Source organism: Myxine glutinosa, chromosome 5 (assembly GCF_964187855.1).
Source record: "Myxine glutinosa chromosome 5, kmMyxGlut1.1, whole genome shotgun sequence".
NCBI lineage: Eukaryota > Metazoa > Chordata > Myxini > Myxiniformes > Myxinidae > Myxine > Myxine glutinosa.
Genome location: NC_136265.1, coordinates 44044529 through 44061730, shown reverse-complemented (window position 1 = coordinate 44061730; position 17202 = coordinate 44044529). Strand labels below are relative to the sequence as shown.

Genomic DNA, 17202 nt, shown 5'->3' with positions numbered 1-17202 from the left:
GTTTGGTTTGCTCTTTGTTGTTGAAGTGTGCGGTGTCACCATGCCTAGATCAAAAGAGCTCTCTGAGACCTTCAGAAAGAAGGTTTAACTGTGATAAATCTGAAATAATCATCATTGGCCCAAAAACGCTCACAAAATCCACCCATAACTTTGCCCTCAACATCGACGGTATCCTAGTATCCACCTCCCCTCACATCCGGAATCTTGGCATCATCTTTGACCAAACCCTCTCCTTCGACAAATACACTAAACAGATCACAAAGTCAGCCTGCTTTCACCTGAAAAACATTGCCCGTCTCCGCTCATCCCTCTCCTCCACGGCTGCAGAAACCCTCATCCACGCCTTCATCACCTCCCGTCTGGACTACTGCAATAGCCTCCTCTATGGTTCACCCTCAAAAATCACCAATAAACTCCAATACATTCAGAACTCCGCTGCCCGTCTACTCACCCATTCCCGGACCCGTGACCACATCACCCCCGTCCTTTACAAGCTTCACTGGCTCCCCATCCCCCAGAGAATCCAGTACAAAATCCTCCTCTTGACATACAAAGCCCTCCATAACCTGGCCCCATCCTACCTGGCTGACCTCCTCTCCAGACACTCTCCCACCCACAACCTCCGCTCTGCTGGTACCAACCTCCTGACCCCCTCCATCCGGACCAAATTCAGATCCTGAGGGGACAGGGCCTTCTCCATCGCTGCTCCCACCCTCTGGAACTCACTACCTCACACCATCAGAGACTCCTCCTCACTCACCACATTCAAAACATCACTAAAGACCCACCTGTTCAACACTGCATTCAACATTCAACCCACAGCATTTAACCCCTGACTATCTCCTCTCCTTCTCCCTCCTTTTGCTTTAAATATTTCCCTATTGATTCTTGTCTTTTTGCAATTGTTGTTTTCATGTATTGTTATGCATTATGTTTTCCACTCTGTCAAAGCGCCTTTGGGCTACTTGAAAAGCGCTATACAAAATAAATGAATTATTATTATTATTATTAAGGTTATAGATGCCTACAAGTCTGGGAAGGTATTTAAAAAGATCTCCAAACAATTTGAAATCAATCATTCGACTGTCTGGAAGATCATCTACAAGTGGAGAAGATTCCAAACAACTGCCAACTTGTTCAGGCCAGGCCGCCCCAGCAAGTTCAGCCCGAGAGCAGACCGCAAGATGCTGAAAGAAGTCTCTAAGAACCCCAGAATGTCATCACAGGACCTCCAGGTAGCTCTTGCCACTGTTGATGTCAAAGTGCACGAGTCTACCATCAGAAAGAGGCTGCACAAATTTGATCTACATGGGAGGTGTGCCAGGAGGAAACCTTTGCTGTCCAGAAAGAACATCAGGGCAAGACTAAAGTTTGCCATTGAACACCGCGGCAAAGACCAGCACTTCTGGAACAATGTGCTCTGGACAGATGAGTCAAAGTTAGAGCTATTTGGCCAAAGTACCAGAAGACATGTTTGGCGAAAACCAAAGACAGTATTTGACCACAAGAACCTGATACCAACTGCAAAGCATGGTGGTGGAAATATTATGGTTTGGGGCGGCTTTGCTGCATCAGGGCCTGGGCAGCTCACCATCATAGAATCCACGATGAATTCTTCATTGTACCAGAGGGTGCTTGAGGATAATGTGAGGCCATCTGTCGGAAAGTTGAAGCTCAACCGAAGGTGCAACATGACAATGACCCTAAACATACCAGTAAATCCACCAAGGAATGACTGAAAAGAAAGAAATGGAGGGTTCTGGAATGGCGAAGTCAAAGCCCGGATATAAATCCCATCGAGATGTGGGGGGATTTGAAACGAGCTGTGCATGCAAGAAACCCCCCAAACATCGCACAGCTGAAAGAATTCTGCATGGAGGAGTAGGCAAAAATTTCTCTCAGTCGATGTCAGAGACTGGTAGACAGTTATAAGAAACGCCTACTTGAGGTTGTTTCTGCCAAAGGGGTCAATACCACGTATTAGAGCCAAGGGTGTACTTACTTTTTCCACATGCGAAATTTGCATTTATGTTTATTTAAATTATACAATGGACTACAAAATGTAAATGTTTCATGATATTTGTTATATTATATCACCTTTATCTATCAATATTGTTGAATTGAAGATCAAATAGCTGTATTTTGAAACATGTTGAAAAAGTCAAAACTTTACATGGGGTGTACTTACTTTTTCACGTGACTGTGTGTATATATATATATATATATATATATATATATATATATATTTATATATATGTGTGTATATGTATATATATATATATGTACATGTCATCTGTACATGTCATCATACACTGTCATCCCTGGTGTTTTACAAGTAGAGTGATTTGTCAATGTGTTGTTTCATCACTCGGATGGACGTTAAACTGAAATCCCATCTGACGGCATTCGTCGATGGACGAGTTAGGATGAGTTATCGATAGCATCATGGCCAAACTCCAAATTGCTTTCCTAAATACTGCTGGGAAGGCAATGGCAAACCACTCAGTATAACCCTTGCCAAGAAACTGCATTAGCAACACTGATGTTCTCCAAGTAAGGTATTTTACATCAACAACAACATGCATTTTAAGGCCATTTTCCCTGCTAGAGCGGGGGTTAGCCAAAGGTATTGTAACGGTTTTGAGAAGTGTAACGAATTTGAGAAGTGTAACGGTTTTTGAGAAGTGTAACAATTTTGGAGGAAGTGTAACGAATGTGAAAAGTATGGTTTTGTTGTGTGTAACACCCTCGTAATGTAAATAATGGTCGCAGCCGTCCTCCTAGTTAATTCCATGAAACTTACACACAGGCCACGATATATCTTTTTAAATAGTGTATTTCCTTATTCTATGTAGGCTAAATATGTGTTTCCCACTAGATTGACTGCATTGTATCAAACGAAATAAGCGTAGGCCCTTTCAATTTCCCCAATCATCTCCGCTCTCCCAAAGTTCCTTTCAAAAGCGGTGCGAGTGGTGTTCAATCCCGCAAGCCGCCATTGCCCATGTGCTAATCTCGGAGAAGAGGGGGATAGGAGCCGCCAACTCACAGGCGTGGCACGTCGTCATGATCAAAGGAGGAATCGGACAGCCCTAACAGCCAACCAGCACCGCGGTTAGCGACCCGGTAGGTGTGCCCTCGCAGCCGGCGGCTTGATTCCGCCCCGAGTGATAAAAGGGACTGGAAGGGACTGCTTCAGGAGATGAGAGAAGAGGTGACCTGCGAGAGGAGCTGTGAGTGAGCTGTGAGACGAGAGACGCTCCAAACCCAAAAAGGAGAGATACTTGGGGAGGAAACAAGGTTTGAAGGAGTGACGCGCTGAGAGGAGGGAGACGGCTCCACCAGAAGGAGAGGAACAGGTGTGACCGAGCCAGCGCGTGACGTCTACAGCATCGGCAGCGGATACGCGACGGAGGGTTTTCCCGCCAAAAACGCGAGGAATTGAGAGCTGCTGCCTCCGACCCTGCCTCCCTCTCCAGCAATCCACCTCAAGCCATACCTGCCTGCAATATCCCCCGTGTAAGTGTGAACGTCGTCTGTCCTAATCGTTGTCCTGGGATTAAGTAAATTGAATAGTATAAGCTAACGATGCACTGTGTGACTGCTTCTTCCATCCATTGCTTGTAAATAATTTTGGTCGCTCTTTCTTTTTGCTTGTGTGTGTATAATAAATCTGTTCTTCCTCCGTACTCTGTCTTCTTCTCTTTTCCTTCTCTTTCGGTCGCTTTAGAGGTTTCCCGATTGAATATCTGTGGTGCGATCTGGTCAACGTTGGGGGAGTCGGGCCAATTGGGGATCCTGTTAGGTCGCGGTTGGACCATCCGCTCGGCCCATCGTAACATCTAAACCGCGATCCGTAACAGTATGTTACATCAGAATTAGAATATTCCTCAGAGTTGGATATCCCAATAAAATACTTTTGGTTTTATATTTATTATTCCTGATGATTTGTTTTGATATCATATTTAATTTAATAATTGTACTCCTGGACTCAGACTTTTGTACCCCATTGTATATATCAAACAATGGATCTCATATCTCTTGGCAGTTATTGATAACCAGGTATCTGTTACCTCTGCTACCAAAGGTATCTCAAAAAGTTGTGGTCGTTATTTGGGCAAAGTTTGCTGGAGTGATTGGTGTGTGACAAGCACAAATCGATGTTTTTAATGTGTGATAAAAATTTTTTAAAGTGATTGTTCACCATTGAGCGATAAGGCCAAGAACAATATATAGCATATTTCTACTAGAACAGCACTCGGTAGAGAGCATACCTCCGCCTGATGAACAGTTTGTTTTTGTTTTTTGTTTTTTATGTCGAAGGCTCCAGGCACAGACTATGTCGTCCTCATCGAGTCAAGGCCAAATAAAAGAGCTGCATTGATAGAAAAGTAAAGAAGGAGAGAATAGTCTAAGAGTTTTTGAGAAAGCAGAATATCTGCTTTTTAAAAAGGGGGAAGATCATAAGTGTTTCGAAAGACATGTGAAGGTAAAGAGTTCCAGAGTTTGGCAGTGGAGGCGAAGAAACAAACATCATAACGGCCCACCCTTGAGTTGCCAATGGCCACACTAATCATGGGATGTAGTGGCTTGTCGAGTATTCCGTGGTCTCGCTAATGGCGGAGGTACACAAGCAGCAAGTTCTTGGGAACAGAAACCGAAGTAATATCTGTAGAAAAGAGAAAGAGAGCAAAGTTTGCGGCGTAATTTGAGCGGGTCGAGTTTTGAGGTCAGATTGGGAGAGTTGATAAGTCGGATTACTTTGGATTAAATTCTGTGTAATATGTATGTGGACCTAGAACCTCCCCAGATGTGAGAGCCGCACTCTATACAAGGACGACTCAATCCTTTATATAGTTGAAGCAACTGTTGAGAGGAGAAGAATCCTCGACATCTGAACAGGACTCCCAGTTTCCTCGAGGCAGATTTAGCTATTTGTGTAATGTGTGGATTTCAGGATAGATTTGAAGTTAGGGTAATACCTAGTAGGTTTATTGTATCACATGGTGTAATTGTGGAACTTTCAAAGGAGATTGGATAGTTGAGAGGAGTTTTGGAGAGAGATATGGGAAGAAATTGAGTTTTAGAAGCAAAAGTTTTCAAGTTTACGTCTTGTATCTCAGAGTAGACCAGAAAATCACAATACAGAATTTATATAATGTAGAAACATTCTTCACCAATATTGAATCGATTCTTCCTTGTCACACACACCCAACCTGTCCACCAAGTTTCGTCCAAATACGTCCATCACTTTTTGAGATATCCTGCTATGTATCGTTTTTGGCCCTATCTCACAATGGTGAAGAATCACTTTGAAAATTCTAGCAGCCGGATCCGAATCCGGATCTTCACCAAAATCCAATCATTTCGTCCGTGTCACATACGCTACCTCTCTGCCAAATTTCGTCTAAATCCGTCCACAACTTTTTGAGATATCTTGTTCACAAACGGACAAACAAACAAACAGACAGACAGACAGGGGCGAAAACATAACCTCCATCCACCTTTGGTGGTGGAGGGAAACAGTTGGTGACAAATGTTAACAAAACTAGGTGGATTAGTTGGTTAGGTGACAAGAACAAGCCGATTAGATTTTGGTTCATGTTCAGATCCAGATCTGGCCTATCATTGGGATACAAAACATAAACTGTTTTGTCTAGCGGAGGTATGCGCTCTACTAAGTACCGTTCTAGTTAGCATATTGGGTTTATGGTGATTGATCTCTGTATTTTGTAATTTCAGTTGTAGAGGATTTTGGAACATTTGAGAAAGCAATTGTGGAGGGAGGAGCAGAAGAAAAGGGGTTCTTGAAGAATGCATTAATGCATGTGGAAAGGGATGATAATTTATTGTTGGGGATTTTAATTTGCCAGGGATAGATAGATTGGGTCCAGGATTGGGGAAAGGGCAGAACCAATGATTATTTTCTCGATTTGATCGAGGATTGCATTTTAAAGTCGGGTTGCAGAGCAGGCCAAGAGAGGGAGTATGGAAACCATTCCTTGCATGCCTTGAGGGGCATAGAAGCTGTCGAGGTAGTTTTATTGGCTAAAGAGTACAATCCTGAATGTGTTGTCACTCCAATGCAGGATAAGAGGGGGGAGTATTGCCTTCCACAAAATTTTGCTTATGTATCCGCCTTGTCCACCCCTTGCGTGCACTCCCACCCCTCATCTGTGACTGCATCCCTTGTTTCTCCTTCTCCGTCTTCCTTCTCCCTCTGCCCTGCTATTGGCATTTCACATTTCTCCTGCTGTTTTCTTTGTTGTGTTGTGTCAGCACCAGTGACGGGAAATTTTAAGTTAATCCATCAATTTAAATTTTTCCATGGACTTTAAAAAGGATACCCAGTCAGACAGAGCCAAAGACCTGAGCTTCTTAGACCGCCCACCGCAAAATCATTGCGCAACATTGGGTGGCGAACGTCTTATTTGTCTCAAGAGTGTCGAATATTCTGCTTGCGAACCAAAATTTGGCATCAACATTATTCATGCCTATTCTCCCATAATTTGAAAAGTGAATGTTGGGCTTTGCCTGCATGCACAACTTTTTAAATGCAGCACAGGAAGGAGCTCTCGTAAACGGGAGGGAGACCTGGAACGCATGGACAGACACCATTGTTCTCAATACTTGTCTACTAGTAGGGAACCTATGGGAAACCCAAGGGCATAGATGTGTATGACATATGGACATCTTGAGTTAGATGTTGCACGTAAAGTTTTCCAAAATGGGTACTGGCAATTAATCAGATCCACAAATGATGTAATCTACAGAATTTATTCACTATGTGACCCCTCACTCCACTCCACTCTCACTTGTCTCCTCTCCCCTCACCCCTCCCTCCTCTCCTCCCCCACACTCCCTCCTCTCCCCTCTTACTTCTCCCTCCTCTCCTCCTCATTACTCCTCCCCCTTCTCACTCCTCTCTCTTCTCACTCCTCTCTCTTCTCACTCCTCCCTCTTCTCACTCCTCCCTCTTCTCACTCCTCCCTCTTCTCACTCCTCCCTCTTCTCAATCCTCCCTCTTCTCAATCCTCCCTCTTCTCACTCCTCTCTCCTTCACCTCCTCACTCCTCTCTCCAACCGCTCCTCACTCCTCTCCAATGCCTCCTCACTTCTCTCCCACCCTCACTCTCCTCTTCCATCCTTACTCTCCTCTCCCACCCTCACTCTCCTCTTCCCCTAATTCTCCTCACTACTCTTATGCCTCCTCTCCATCTCCCTGATTCCTCTCCAATCCACACCCTTCTCTCCAATCCACACCCTTCTCTCCCATCCTCGCTCTCCTCTCCCATCCTCGCTCCCCTCTCCCATCCTCTCTCTCTGTCCCCCTGACTCCTCTCCTTTCCCCCCACCTCACTCTGCTCATCTACACTCCTCACTCCTCTCATCTACACCCCTCACTCCTCTAATCTACACACCTCACTCCTCTCTTCTACACTCCTCACTCCCATCTTCTACACCCTTTACTCCTCTCATATACAGTACACCCTCACTCCTCTCTTCTACACTTCTCACTCCTCTTCTACACCCCTCACTCCTCTCTTCTACACCCCTCACTCCTCTCATCTACACACCTCACTCCTCTCTTCTACACTCCTCACTCCCATCTTCTACACCCCTTACTCCTCTCATCTACACTCCTCACTCCTCTCAAATACCTCCTCACTCCTCTCTTTTACACCCCTCACTCCTCTCATCTACATCCTCACTCCTCTCATCTCCCCCCTCACTCCTCATCTCCCCTCACTCCTCATCTCCCCCTCACTCTTCTCATCTTCCCCACTCACTCCTCCCCAACCCCTCACTGCGCATACAGCACAGGGGAGAGCATCGCACACAGGGGAGAGGGGCAGAGGATCACACACAGAGGAGAGGAGGTAATATAGAGGCGAAGAGTGGCACTTCGACCTTGACTTGATTGACTTGACTTGAGAGGAGGGAGTGGGGAGAACCTGCCTGGAATGACTTACTTCTGTTGTAAATTTTTTCAATTTAAAGCATTGAATACACTTCGCTTTGCAAATTAAAAATTGCTTAAAAACAAATGTTATTATTTCATATTGTATTCCATAGTTAGTCCACATATACAATTTATTATGTACAAAGTTTTTAGAAGTATTTTTTATTGCATAGTTCGAAAAAGGTTGACTCGCCTAAACTAAACTCTTTACAGTTGTGGCCAAAAATATTGGCACCCTTGCACTTTTTGTAAAATAATAAACAATTTTCTCTAAAAATGTGTTGAAATTGACAAAAGTATTTGGTCTCCACAATTCTTTATTTCACTGTTAATATTACAGAACTTTTGTTTTTCATTCAGAACTTAATATATCCTTTTAAATCATAAAATAAAAAGAAATGGCATTGACAAATTTATTGACACCCTCGACTTAATATTTGGTAGCACGACCTTTAGACAAAATAACTGCAGTGAAGCACTTCCTATAGCCATGAATGAGCTTCCTCCACCTCTCTACTGGCAGTTTGGCCCACTCTTCTTGTGCAAACTGCTCCAGTTCTCCCAGATTTGAAGGGTGCCTTCTCCCAACTGCTGTTTTCAGATCTCTTCACAGGTGTTCAATGGGATTTAGATCTGGACTCATTGCTGGCCACTTCAGAACAGTCCAGCGTTTTGTCTTGAACCATTCCTGGGTGATTTTTGATGTGTGTGTTGGGGTCATTATCCTGCTGCAACACCCACGACCTTTGACGGAGACCCAGCTTTCTGACACTGGGTTGAACATTGCGCTCCAAAATGCCTTGGTAATCTCCTGATTTCATGATGCCATGCACACATTCAAGGCACCCAGTGCCAGAGGCAGTACAGCAACCCCAAAACATCATTGAACCTCCTCCATATTTGACTGTATGGAATGTGTTCTTTTCTTTGAAGGCTTCATTTTGTTTTCTGTAAACATAGAGACGCTGTGCTTTACCAAAAAGCTCTATTTTGGTCTCATCTGTCCACGGGACATTTCCCCAGAAGGATTTTGGCTTGTTCAGGTGTGTTTTGGCAACCTCCAGTCGGGCTTTCTTATGTCTCTCTCTCAGCAGTGGGGTCCTCCTGGGTCTCCTACCATAGAACCTTTCATTGAGTTGGTGACGGATGGTGCGAGTTGAAACTGTCGTACCTTGTGTCTGAAGGTCAGCTTGAATCTGTTTGGCAGTTGATCGAGGTGCATTCTCCACCATTCGAACAATCCTTCGCTGCAATTTTCAATCAAGTTTTCTCTTGTGGCCACGTCCAGGGAGGTTGGCTATAGTGCCATGGGCCTTAAACTTCCTGATAACATTGCGTATGGTGGACACAGGAACATCAAGGTCTCTTGATATGGACTTGTAGCCTTGAGATTGTCCATGCTTGGCTACAATCTTGTGTCTGACCTCTTCAGACATTCTTTGGTTTTTGCCCAAGCTCATTGTGGTACACACAGTGACACAAAACAGCAGAATGACTCCTTTTCTCTATTCAAACTGGTTTAATGAGTGATTTTTATATTGCAGGCACCTGCAACTCACCACAGGTGAGTTCAATTCCAAAGTAAAGGAGAATCACCTGCTTGAAATCTCATTATTTCTACCAACTTCTAAAAGGTGCTAGTAATATTGTCCAGGCCATTTTAGGATTTCTGTGTGGAATAAGCTAAGATTTACTATTTTTTTCAGCTTTTTTTGTTTTGTTCCACTGCAAACCAAAGAAATACATATGTGGATACCAAAAGATTTTTTAATTTCAACAATTTTCTGGAAGAAATGGTGCATTATTTGAAAAAAGTGCAACGGTGCCAATATTTTTGGCCATGACTGTACATGCATCCTGGAAATATGAAAAAATTAATTTGACTACGGTTTGCACCCTAACTTCAGTATTCAGTCGCTGTACTTTTACGAAGTAATATTATAAATAACTAATTCCGAGTAGGGATCCCAACCATAACCCTCTCTCCTTTCCCGTCCCCACATCGCATCCGACCAAACAATCAAAATGGCTATTAGAATACATTTCGCCAGTTTTCTCAACTATTGTTGAATTTGAGTGTAAAACCAACCTAGCCGCTATTAAAATTGAAATCAGGTGGTGAATTAGAGTTGAGATAAAGCTATGAGGGAGTCAGAAAGCACGAGCCTAACAAAAGAGGCCTCAGAGTTATGTGGAGCAAACAACGAAGCTGACACCCGTGGACTCCCTAAGATTTCGATTTTCTTAATGCCGTGAGCAAACTTCGGTACATCACGGATGATGAAGGTTGTGGTCAAGTGTCATAAAAATAGTGTGTGTAGTTTCAGAGGGAAAAGCAAATTCCTATTTTGGGGTGTCAAACCTGAATCCACTTTGACCCCCGATATACCCCATTAGTTTGTTACCCCCCAAAATATCCATCTTACCCTCCACTTTATTTTGTCACTCTCTCTGCCTTTGGTTGTTTCCTCTTTATGATGTTCTTTTCTTTTTTGTCCATATCCGTTCTATCTTACAGCTCTTTCATGAGTCTCAGTGTATAGGGGGATGGGAGGCAATTCCCGAGTTGCAAAGTTCAGGAGCGCAACCTGTTCATAAGTCGGAAGTTGCCTGTATATTCGTGTGTGTGTGTGTGTGTGTGTGTGTGTGTGTGTGTGTGTGTGTGTGTGTGTGTGTGTTGTCATAAAGCACAACATATCATTCTCCTGGCTAACTCCCCCTCCCCTCACCTTAACTTCCTTTTTCCCTGTCCACCCCTCCCCCCCCCTTGCTTCCTCTCCCCACCTCCCCCTTCCTTTCTCTGTCTCACCCCACCCCTCGCTGTCTCTTCCCCACCCCTCACTGTCTCTCCCACACCCCTCACTGTCTCTCCCGCACCTCTCACAGTCTCTCCCGCACCCCTCAGTCTCTCCCGCACCCCTCTGTCTCTCCCGCACCCCTCTGTCTCTCCCGCACCTCTGTCTCTCCCGCACCCCTCTGTCTCTCCCGCACCTCTGTCTCTCCCGCACCCCTCTGTCTCTCCCACACCCCTTTGTCTGTCCCCTACCACTCTCTCCCCAACACTCTCTCCTCCCTCTCTTTCTCTCCCTCTTTTTCTCCCCCCCCCCCCTTCCTTCTTTCTCTCCCCCCTCCCTCTCTCCCCACTCTCTTTCTCTCCCGCACCCCTCTCTCTCTATCTCCCTTACTCCTCTCTGTCTCTCCGCCCCTCTCTTCTTCCCCCACCCCTCTCCCCTAATATTCCCATCAGCAAAGTGACGCTGCCTTGCCCGGAAACGCTGGGTTCCTCTGCTAGTTGGTAATGAAACACAACCCAAATTCATTACATTGCGACAAGGATAAACATCTAGATCATGACTTCTTTCAGCCATATAAATTATTGTGACACGACACATGGTAAGTTAGCGGCGACAAAAGGAGGGTTGATAGGAATCAAAAGCGGGTTTTATTTTATTTATTTACTCTTCCCAAACGTGGTTAAAAACGCAATGATTCACTGTCAGTGACACAAAATTCACCAGAATGATAAGGAGGTACCAAGTAATAAAAGTTCAAGCTCGCTGATTGAGGTGACATGATATTAAATATGTAATGATCCATGTAAAAATGCCCTTTCACTTTTATGAGTGGGAGGATGTGAAAGGGAGAGGGGAGGGGAGGACAGGAGGGAGTGGTGAGGGAATATTGGTGAGTAAGGGGTGTGGGGGGGGGGGGTGTAGGGTGATTTATGGGGCAGGGTGGGTGGGAAGATCGAGGAGCTAATATTGAGAAACTCTTTGAAAAAGGTAAGAGGGGGGGGGGGGGGACTGGGGAGTGGCTTTGAACGTTTGGAATGAGGAGGTAATTTAAGCCTTTGGGATTGGTGATGGGAGGGTTGAAACTTGGGGTTTGGGATTGGCGGTTGATGACTTTGATGTTTATGAAAGTGGCGTGGAGCGGGGGGAGGGAGGGGGACTTCAGGACTTGAGGTTGCATTTTACATTTCGCTGCTGTTCCGCGGGTACCAGTTATTCTATTATATATTATGAATCATGGTGTCTGTTTGTGTGTTTGTCTGTCTCCCGTTTTCGGCGGCCTTTTTCCGTGCTGCATTTGAAAAGATCAACATTCACTTTTGAAATGATGGGGAAACAGGCATAAATAATGTTGATGCGAAATTTTATTTTTCAACCAGCATATTTTGCCCTCTTTTTAGACAAATTGAACCTCCACCGCCAGATGTTACACCACCATTTCACAGTGGGTGGTATAAGTAGGTCAGAGCTTTGGCTCTGGGTGAAACCGAGTGCAACACAATTAACCTTTTTAAAGTCCATGAAATAAATTATATCGATAAATTAACTTAAACTTTTCCTGTGACGGGGGACGGATACTCTTTCTCGTGAAACGTAATTCAGAAAACAAAAGACAGACTTGAAGTGCATTTATTGCTGACATCTTTATTCTGAAATTTAATCATGAAAGCTCAACATTCATTGTTTAACTTCATCTTGTCTAAACAGCAGCTCAAACTGAATGATACATTCATAGTCAAAGCATGTCTTGTTTGAAATGTAATAACAACATAGTGTGTAAGCAAAGCATGCTGGGAAAGATGAGGTGGAAAAGCAAGTCCCGCCAGGTTCCACTGATTTTGACTCGTTATTCCTCATAGGACGAGCGCAACAAAATGGAGATGATGGAGAACAGCTTTTCGTACGCCTCCTTGCCATCGTGTCGAAAAGCTTGGTGAGCAAAAATGTTTGCTAGTTCCTGAAGAAAAAGACGTTATAATTGTTATCATAATTATCCTATCATGATGTTCCAGAATAATAAAATTTTGGAAATGACACATTTGGAAAATAACAATTTATTACTATTGTTTTTCGTTGTAAAAACATTATGATAAAATGTCTTTATTGTTGTTATCACTCCAAGCATGAGTACAAACCTTATTTTAACAGCAAAACGACAGAAATCTCCATCATTAGAAGACATCGCGTCCTCACCTTGAACAGCTTGGGATCCACTTGGTACTCTGAGCTGTGTTTTACGCTCAGCTCTTTCAGATATTGAATCATCGCCCTCTCGTTGTCCATAGCTTGGATTACATAGTTGATTGCGTTGATGATGCGGCTCGCCTGCCATTTCACTTCGGTGTCGTTATGCAGGTCCTCCTGTTTTACGTCGGCGAATTTTGGGAACAGCAGTTGGGCATCCGGGAAATTTTTCAGGAAGCTGCATCAGAAGGAGATGATACGGACAGGAGGTGATTTGGGAAATTTCAATAATGAGGTGTTCTCACATTGAGATAACAAAAACTTCTTGAAATATGAACAATTTACTTGAGCCGAGATGTGAACCATCTGTTGAATTCACGAGTTGACGGACACGCAAAAGACTGCAAGAAGAGAGCCATTGATTGTATAAGAAATGAAAACGGACAAATTCAGCTTACCAAAGGAGAACTTTCAAGCTATTCTGCTCGAAGTGATCGTAGATTTTCGGCCATGTTGATCTGATGACCGTCTTGTCGCCTTCACTGAGTGTTGGCAGGGGTCCTTCGTCAACGATTGGCATGGCTGGATAATTCGGGTCTCGGTACTTGAGAGGACCTTGGTTGAGAATGATGCGGGCCAGGCCGCGAGCTCTTTTATATGGTATCCGAGGATGGAATCGTGGTTTGCAATCAAGCGATAAGAGTTTCGCAAAGCTAGTAGGTGCAGAGCTAATGATTTGTTCATAATGCTTAGGTTTTCACGAGGATGGGGGAAATGGAGGGAGGGAGTGGTGATGATCAAAAATGAGACAAGACGTACATTGAGAAATTCAACTTTCTCAATGTACGTCTTGTCTCATTTTTGTGACAATTTGCTTGCATGACAAGAGAGTATATGTCTGTTTTATATGTGTATATATGTCTATATATTATATATATATTATATATGTATCACCTCTTAGCTGTCGCGCCTGGGCTCGAATCCTGACCCAGCTATAAACTGTCATCCCTGGTGTTTCGCAAGTAGAGTGATTAATCATTGTGTTGTTTCATATCTCGGATGGACGTTAAACTGAAGGGTTGGGTGTGTAGCATCGAATAATTGATGCAACTTTGGTGAGGATTTGAATCCAGATACAAGTTTTAAAATATTTTAAAAGGAATTCTTCACCATTGAGTGATATGAACAAAAAACAATATATAGCATGATATTTCAAAAAGTTGTAGACGACTTTTGACAAAACTTGGTGGATGAGATGCGTAAGCTGTCTGATAATATGGACCACCTTCTATCTACCCATCCCAACTCTCTCTTCCTCATATGTGGTGATTTCAACTGTCACCATGCCAGTTGGCTGGGTGTGGGTACCTCTCTCACCAGCCATGGCTCTTCAGCAAAGGACTTCTGTGACTCACTGGGACTGACACAATCTGTCAATTTCCCGACCCGGATTTCAGTCAACGGAGCATCTTCTCTTCTGGACTTGGTTATGACTAATTTCCCTGAAAATGTCTGCTGCTCTTCTTCTGCTCCAATCGGCTCTTCTGATCATGTGCTTGTTAAAGTGGACATCTCTCTGACCATTCTCAGAGAGCCTCCTCAGCGTCGACGAGTCTGGCATTTCACTCAGGCCAACTGGCACGGTCTTCAAGCAGCCATCAATCATCTGGACTGGTCTCCCATCTCTACTGCCTCTGACATAAATTCTTCCTGGGAATTCTTCCAAAGCAAACTGCTCTCTCTCATGCACAGATTTATCCCATCTCGTCTTCTGTTGTCATACCCTTCCTCCCGTCCATGGTACACGGAATCTTGTGGTGAGGCTATTGCCCAGAAACAACTTGCTTTCGTCTCCTGGAAAGCAAATCCAATGGAAGGAAATCTCATTTCCTTTCACAAAGCCCGAAACAAGTGTGTGTCCACCCTCAGGAGAGCCAGGAAACAATATCTCTCCGTTCTCAGGACCGAACTATCTTATCTGTCTCCCTCTTCCAAATCCTGGTGGCGTCTGGTCAAATCTGTTTCTGGTGTTTGTTCCCCCTCCATCCCCTCCCTCACCTCAAATGGCCACACGGCTGACTCCGCACGTGAAAAAGCTGAATGCCTCAACTCTGTGTTTGCCTCTAAATCTTGTGTCCCAAACCCATCCCTCTCTGTACCCACCATACACAGTCGTACCCAGCTGCTCCTGGACTCTGTGTCCTTTCCTCCTGACAAGGTGGAAAAGTTTCTGTCAACCCTCGACTCGGATTCTGCAACTGGACCTGACGGCATCAGCCCACGGGTCCTAAAATCCTGTTCTTCCGCTCTTTCACTCCCTCTCTCTGTTCTCTTCACCCTCTCTTTTGCTCAAGGTCATCTTCCATCTGCTTGGAAATCTGTCAACATCACCGCTTTGCACAAAAAAGGTGTAAAAACAGATCCCAGCAACTACAGACCAATCAGCCTTCTCCCAATTATCAGCAAAGTCATGGAATCCATCATTGCTTCAGATATGAAATCTTTCCTCTTCTCCAATGGCTTGATCTCTGATCATCAATTTGGTTTCAGACCTGGACACTCTACTCTGGACATGCTGCTCCTGCTTTCTCAACAATGGATGGAGGTCCTCAATGCCAAACAGGAAATTAGAGCAGTCTCCCTTGACATATCACGTGCCTTCGATACGGTCTGGCAACCCGCTCTGCTCACCAAACTCTCCTCTTGGTATCCATGGAAATGTCCACGCATGGCTGGCGGACTTCTTCTCTAGTCGTAGTCAACGTGTGGCCCTGAATGGGTTTCTCTCATCTCCTCTTCCTGTTCAGGCTGGAGTTCCACAAGGCAGTGTTCTGGGCCCTGTGCTTTTTCTGGTCTTCATCAATGATCTCTCTGACTCTCTTGAAAATCCTCTGTATCTCTTTGCTGATGACTCTACTCTCTGTCGCTCCATTCTTCATCCCTCAGATCGGCAGTCTGCAGCCTCCTCACTCTCTGCAGACCTGGACAAAATCACAGACTGGGCAAACAAGTGGAACATGTCTTTCAATCCTGACAAATCTCACACTCTTACGATGTCTCTCCGTAAAGACCGACTGGACAACCCTCCCATCCACTTTCTGAATAATCCTCTCCAAGAAGTTCTGTCACTCAAGCTTTTGGGTCTCACTATCTGCCATGATCTTTCCTGGGAAAACCACATTTCAAATCTGGCCTCCAAAGCCAGTCGCCGACTGGGCATCCTCCGTCGTGCGAAGTCCTTCCTTGGCACACCTGAGCTCCTCACCACATACAAGGCTTTCATCTGCAGCTCAATGGAATACTGCTCTCCCCTCTGGGCTGGTGCTCCTGCCTCACACCTAGCTCGTCTTCACGCTGTTGAAACCAAAGCATTCAGAATCATTGGAATCTCCCGCGATGAAGCTAACTCCAAGGGCCTCTCACTCACTCACCGCAGGCAGGTTGGTGGTCTTTCCATCTTCTACCGACTCCTATCTGGCCTTGCCCCCCCCAGCTCTCTCTGGGCTCTGTCCCGCAAATATTCCTACAGGTCGCACAAGATCTGCCTGCAACCCTCTTATGGTCAAACTGCCAAAATCAAGACTTTCTGCTCACCTTCACTCCTTCATTCCTCTTTTCTCTCGCCTCTGGAACAAACTCCCTCACTCTCTTCAATCCCACTCCACCCTCCAGGTGTTTAAAACAGCTGTTCACCACCATCTCTTATCTTCCCCCATCCAAAACCTTGATCTTTTCTACCCCCGCTAATTTCACCCCAATTCCACTTTTTTGAAATACCAACTTCTGTCCTGGAAGTCCTTGGTGTCCTTGTGTTTTCTACTTCTCCCTCCCCCCCCCCCCCCTTCCCACGCGTCCTCCCCCCAAGCCCTCTCCCTTCCACACATCTCCCTGCTCTCAAATGTTGTGTTTGTGTGCTTCCCCTTCTCTCCCCATCTTGTTTTCCGCTCCCTCTTTTTATATATTTTGTTTGTCTGGTTGATTTGTTTGTGAAGTAAATGTTAGCTCTTTCACGAGCCTCGATTCAGTATACAAAAAAAAAAGAAAAAAAAAAGTGACAAGAACAAGCGATTAGATTTTGGTTAAGGTCCAAATCCAGATCTGGCCTTTCAGTGGGATACAAAACTTAAACTGTTCAGCCGGGCGGCGGCATGCGCTCTACCGAGTGCCGTTCTAGTTTAAAGTGTTTTTATTACTCGTTTCTTTACTTAAAAAAAATTATATAGATGTTTTACTACTGATTTACAAATTTTGGTGCGCAAACTT

General features: G+C 44.6%; 1 protein-coding gene across 1 annotated transcript; it reads right to left on the bottom strand.

Moving 5' to 3' along the window:
* Positions 1–12379: 12379 nt before the first annotated feature.
* LOC137428476 (globin-3-like) lies at positions 12380–13561 on the bottom strand. The gene is made up of 3 exons (XM_068118396.2): positions 13398–13561; positions 12949–13177; positions 12380–12712 (listed from the first exon to the last, which is right to left on the bottom strand). The coding sequence occupies exons 1-3, from the start codon at positions 13517–13519 to the stop codon at positions 12602–12604; spliced, it is 462 nt and encodes a 153-aa protein (XP_067974497.2). The 5' UTR covers positions 13520–13561; the 3' UTR covers positions 12380–12601.
* Between the last annotated feature and the right edge of the window lie 3641 nt (positions 13562–17202).

Bases quoted from the DNA above. Each gene is read 5' to 3' on its own strand.
- LOC137428476 (XM_068118396.2), bottom strand. From the start codon at position 13,519: ATGCCAATCGTTGACGAAGGACCCCTGCCAACACTCAGTGAAGGCGAC. The intron at 13,178-13,397 runs GTAAGCTGAATT...CTTCTGATGCAG, and splicing joins AGCTTGAAAGTTCTCCTTTG to CTTCCTGAAAAATTTCCCGG. The intron at 12,713-12,948 runs GTGAGGACGCGA...CTTTTTCTTCAG, and splicing joins TGGATCCCAAGCTGTTCAAG to GAACTAGCAAACATTTTTGC.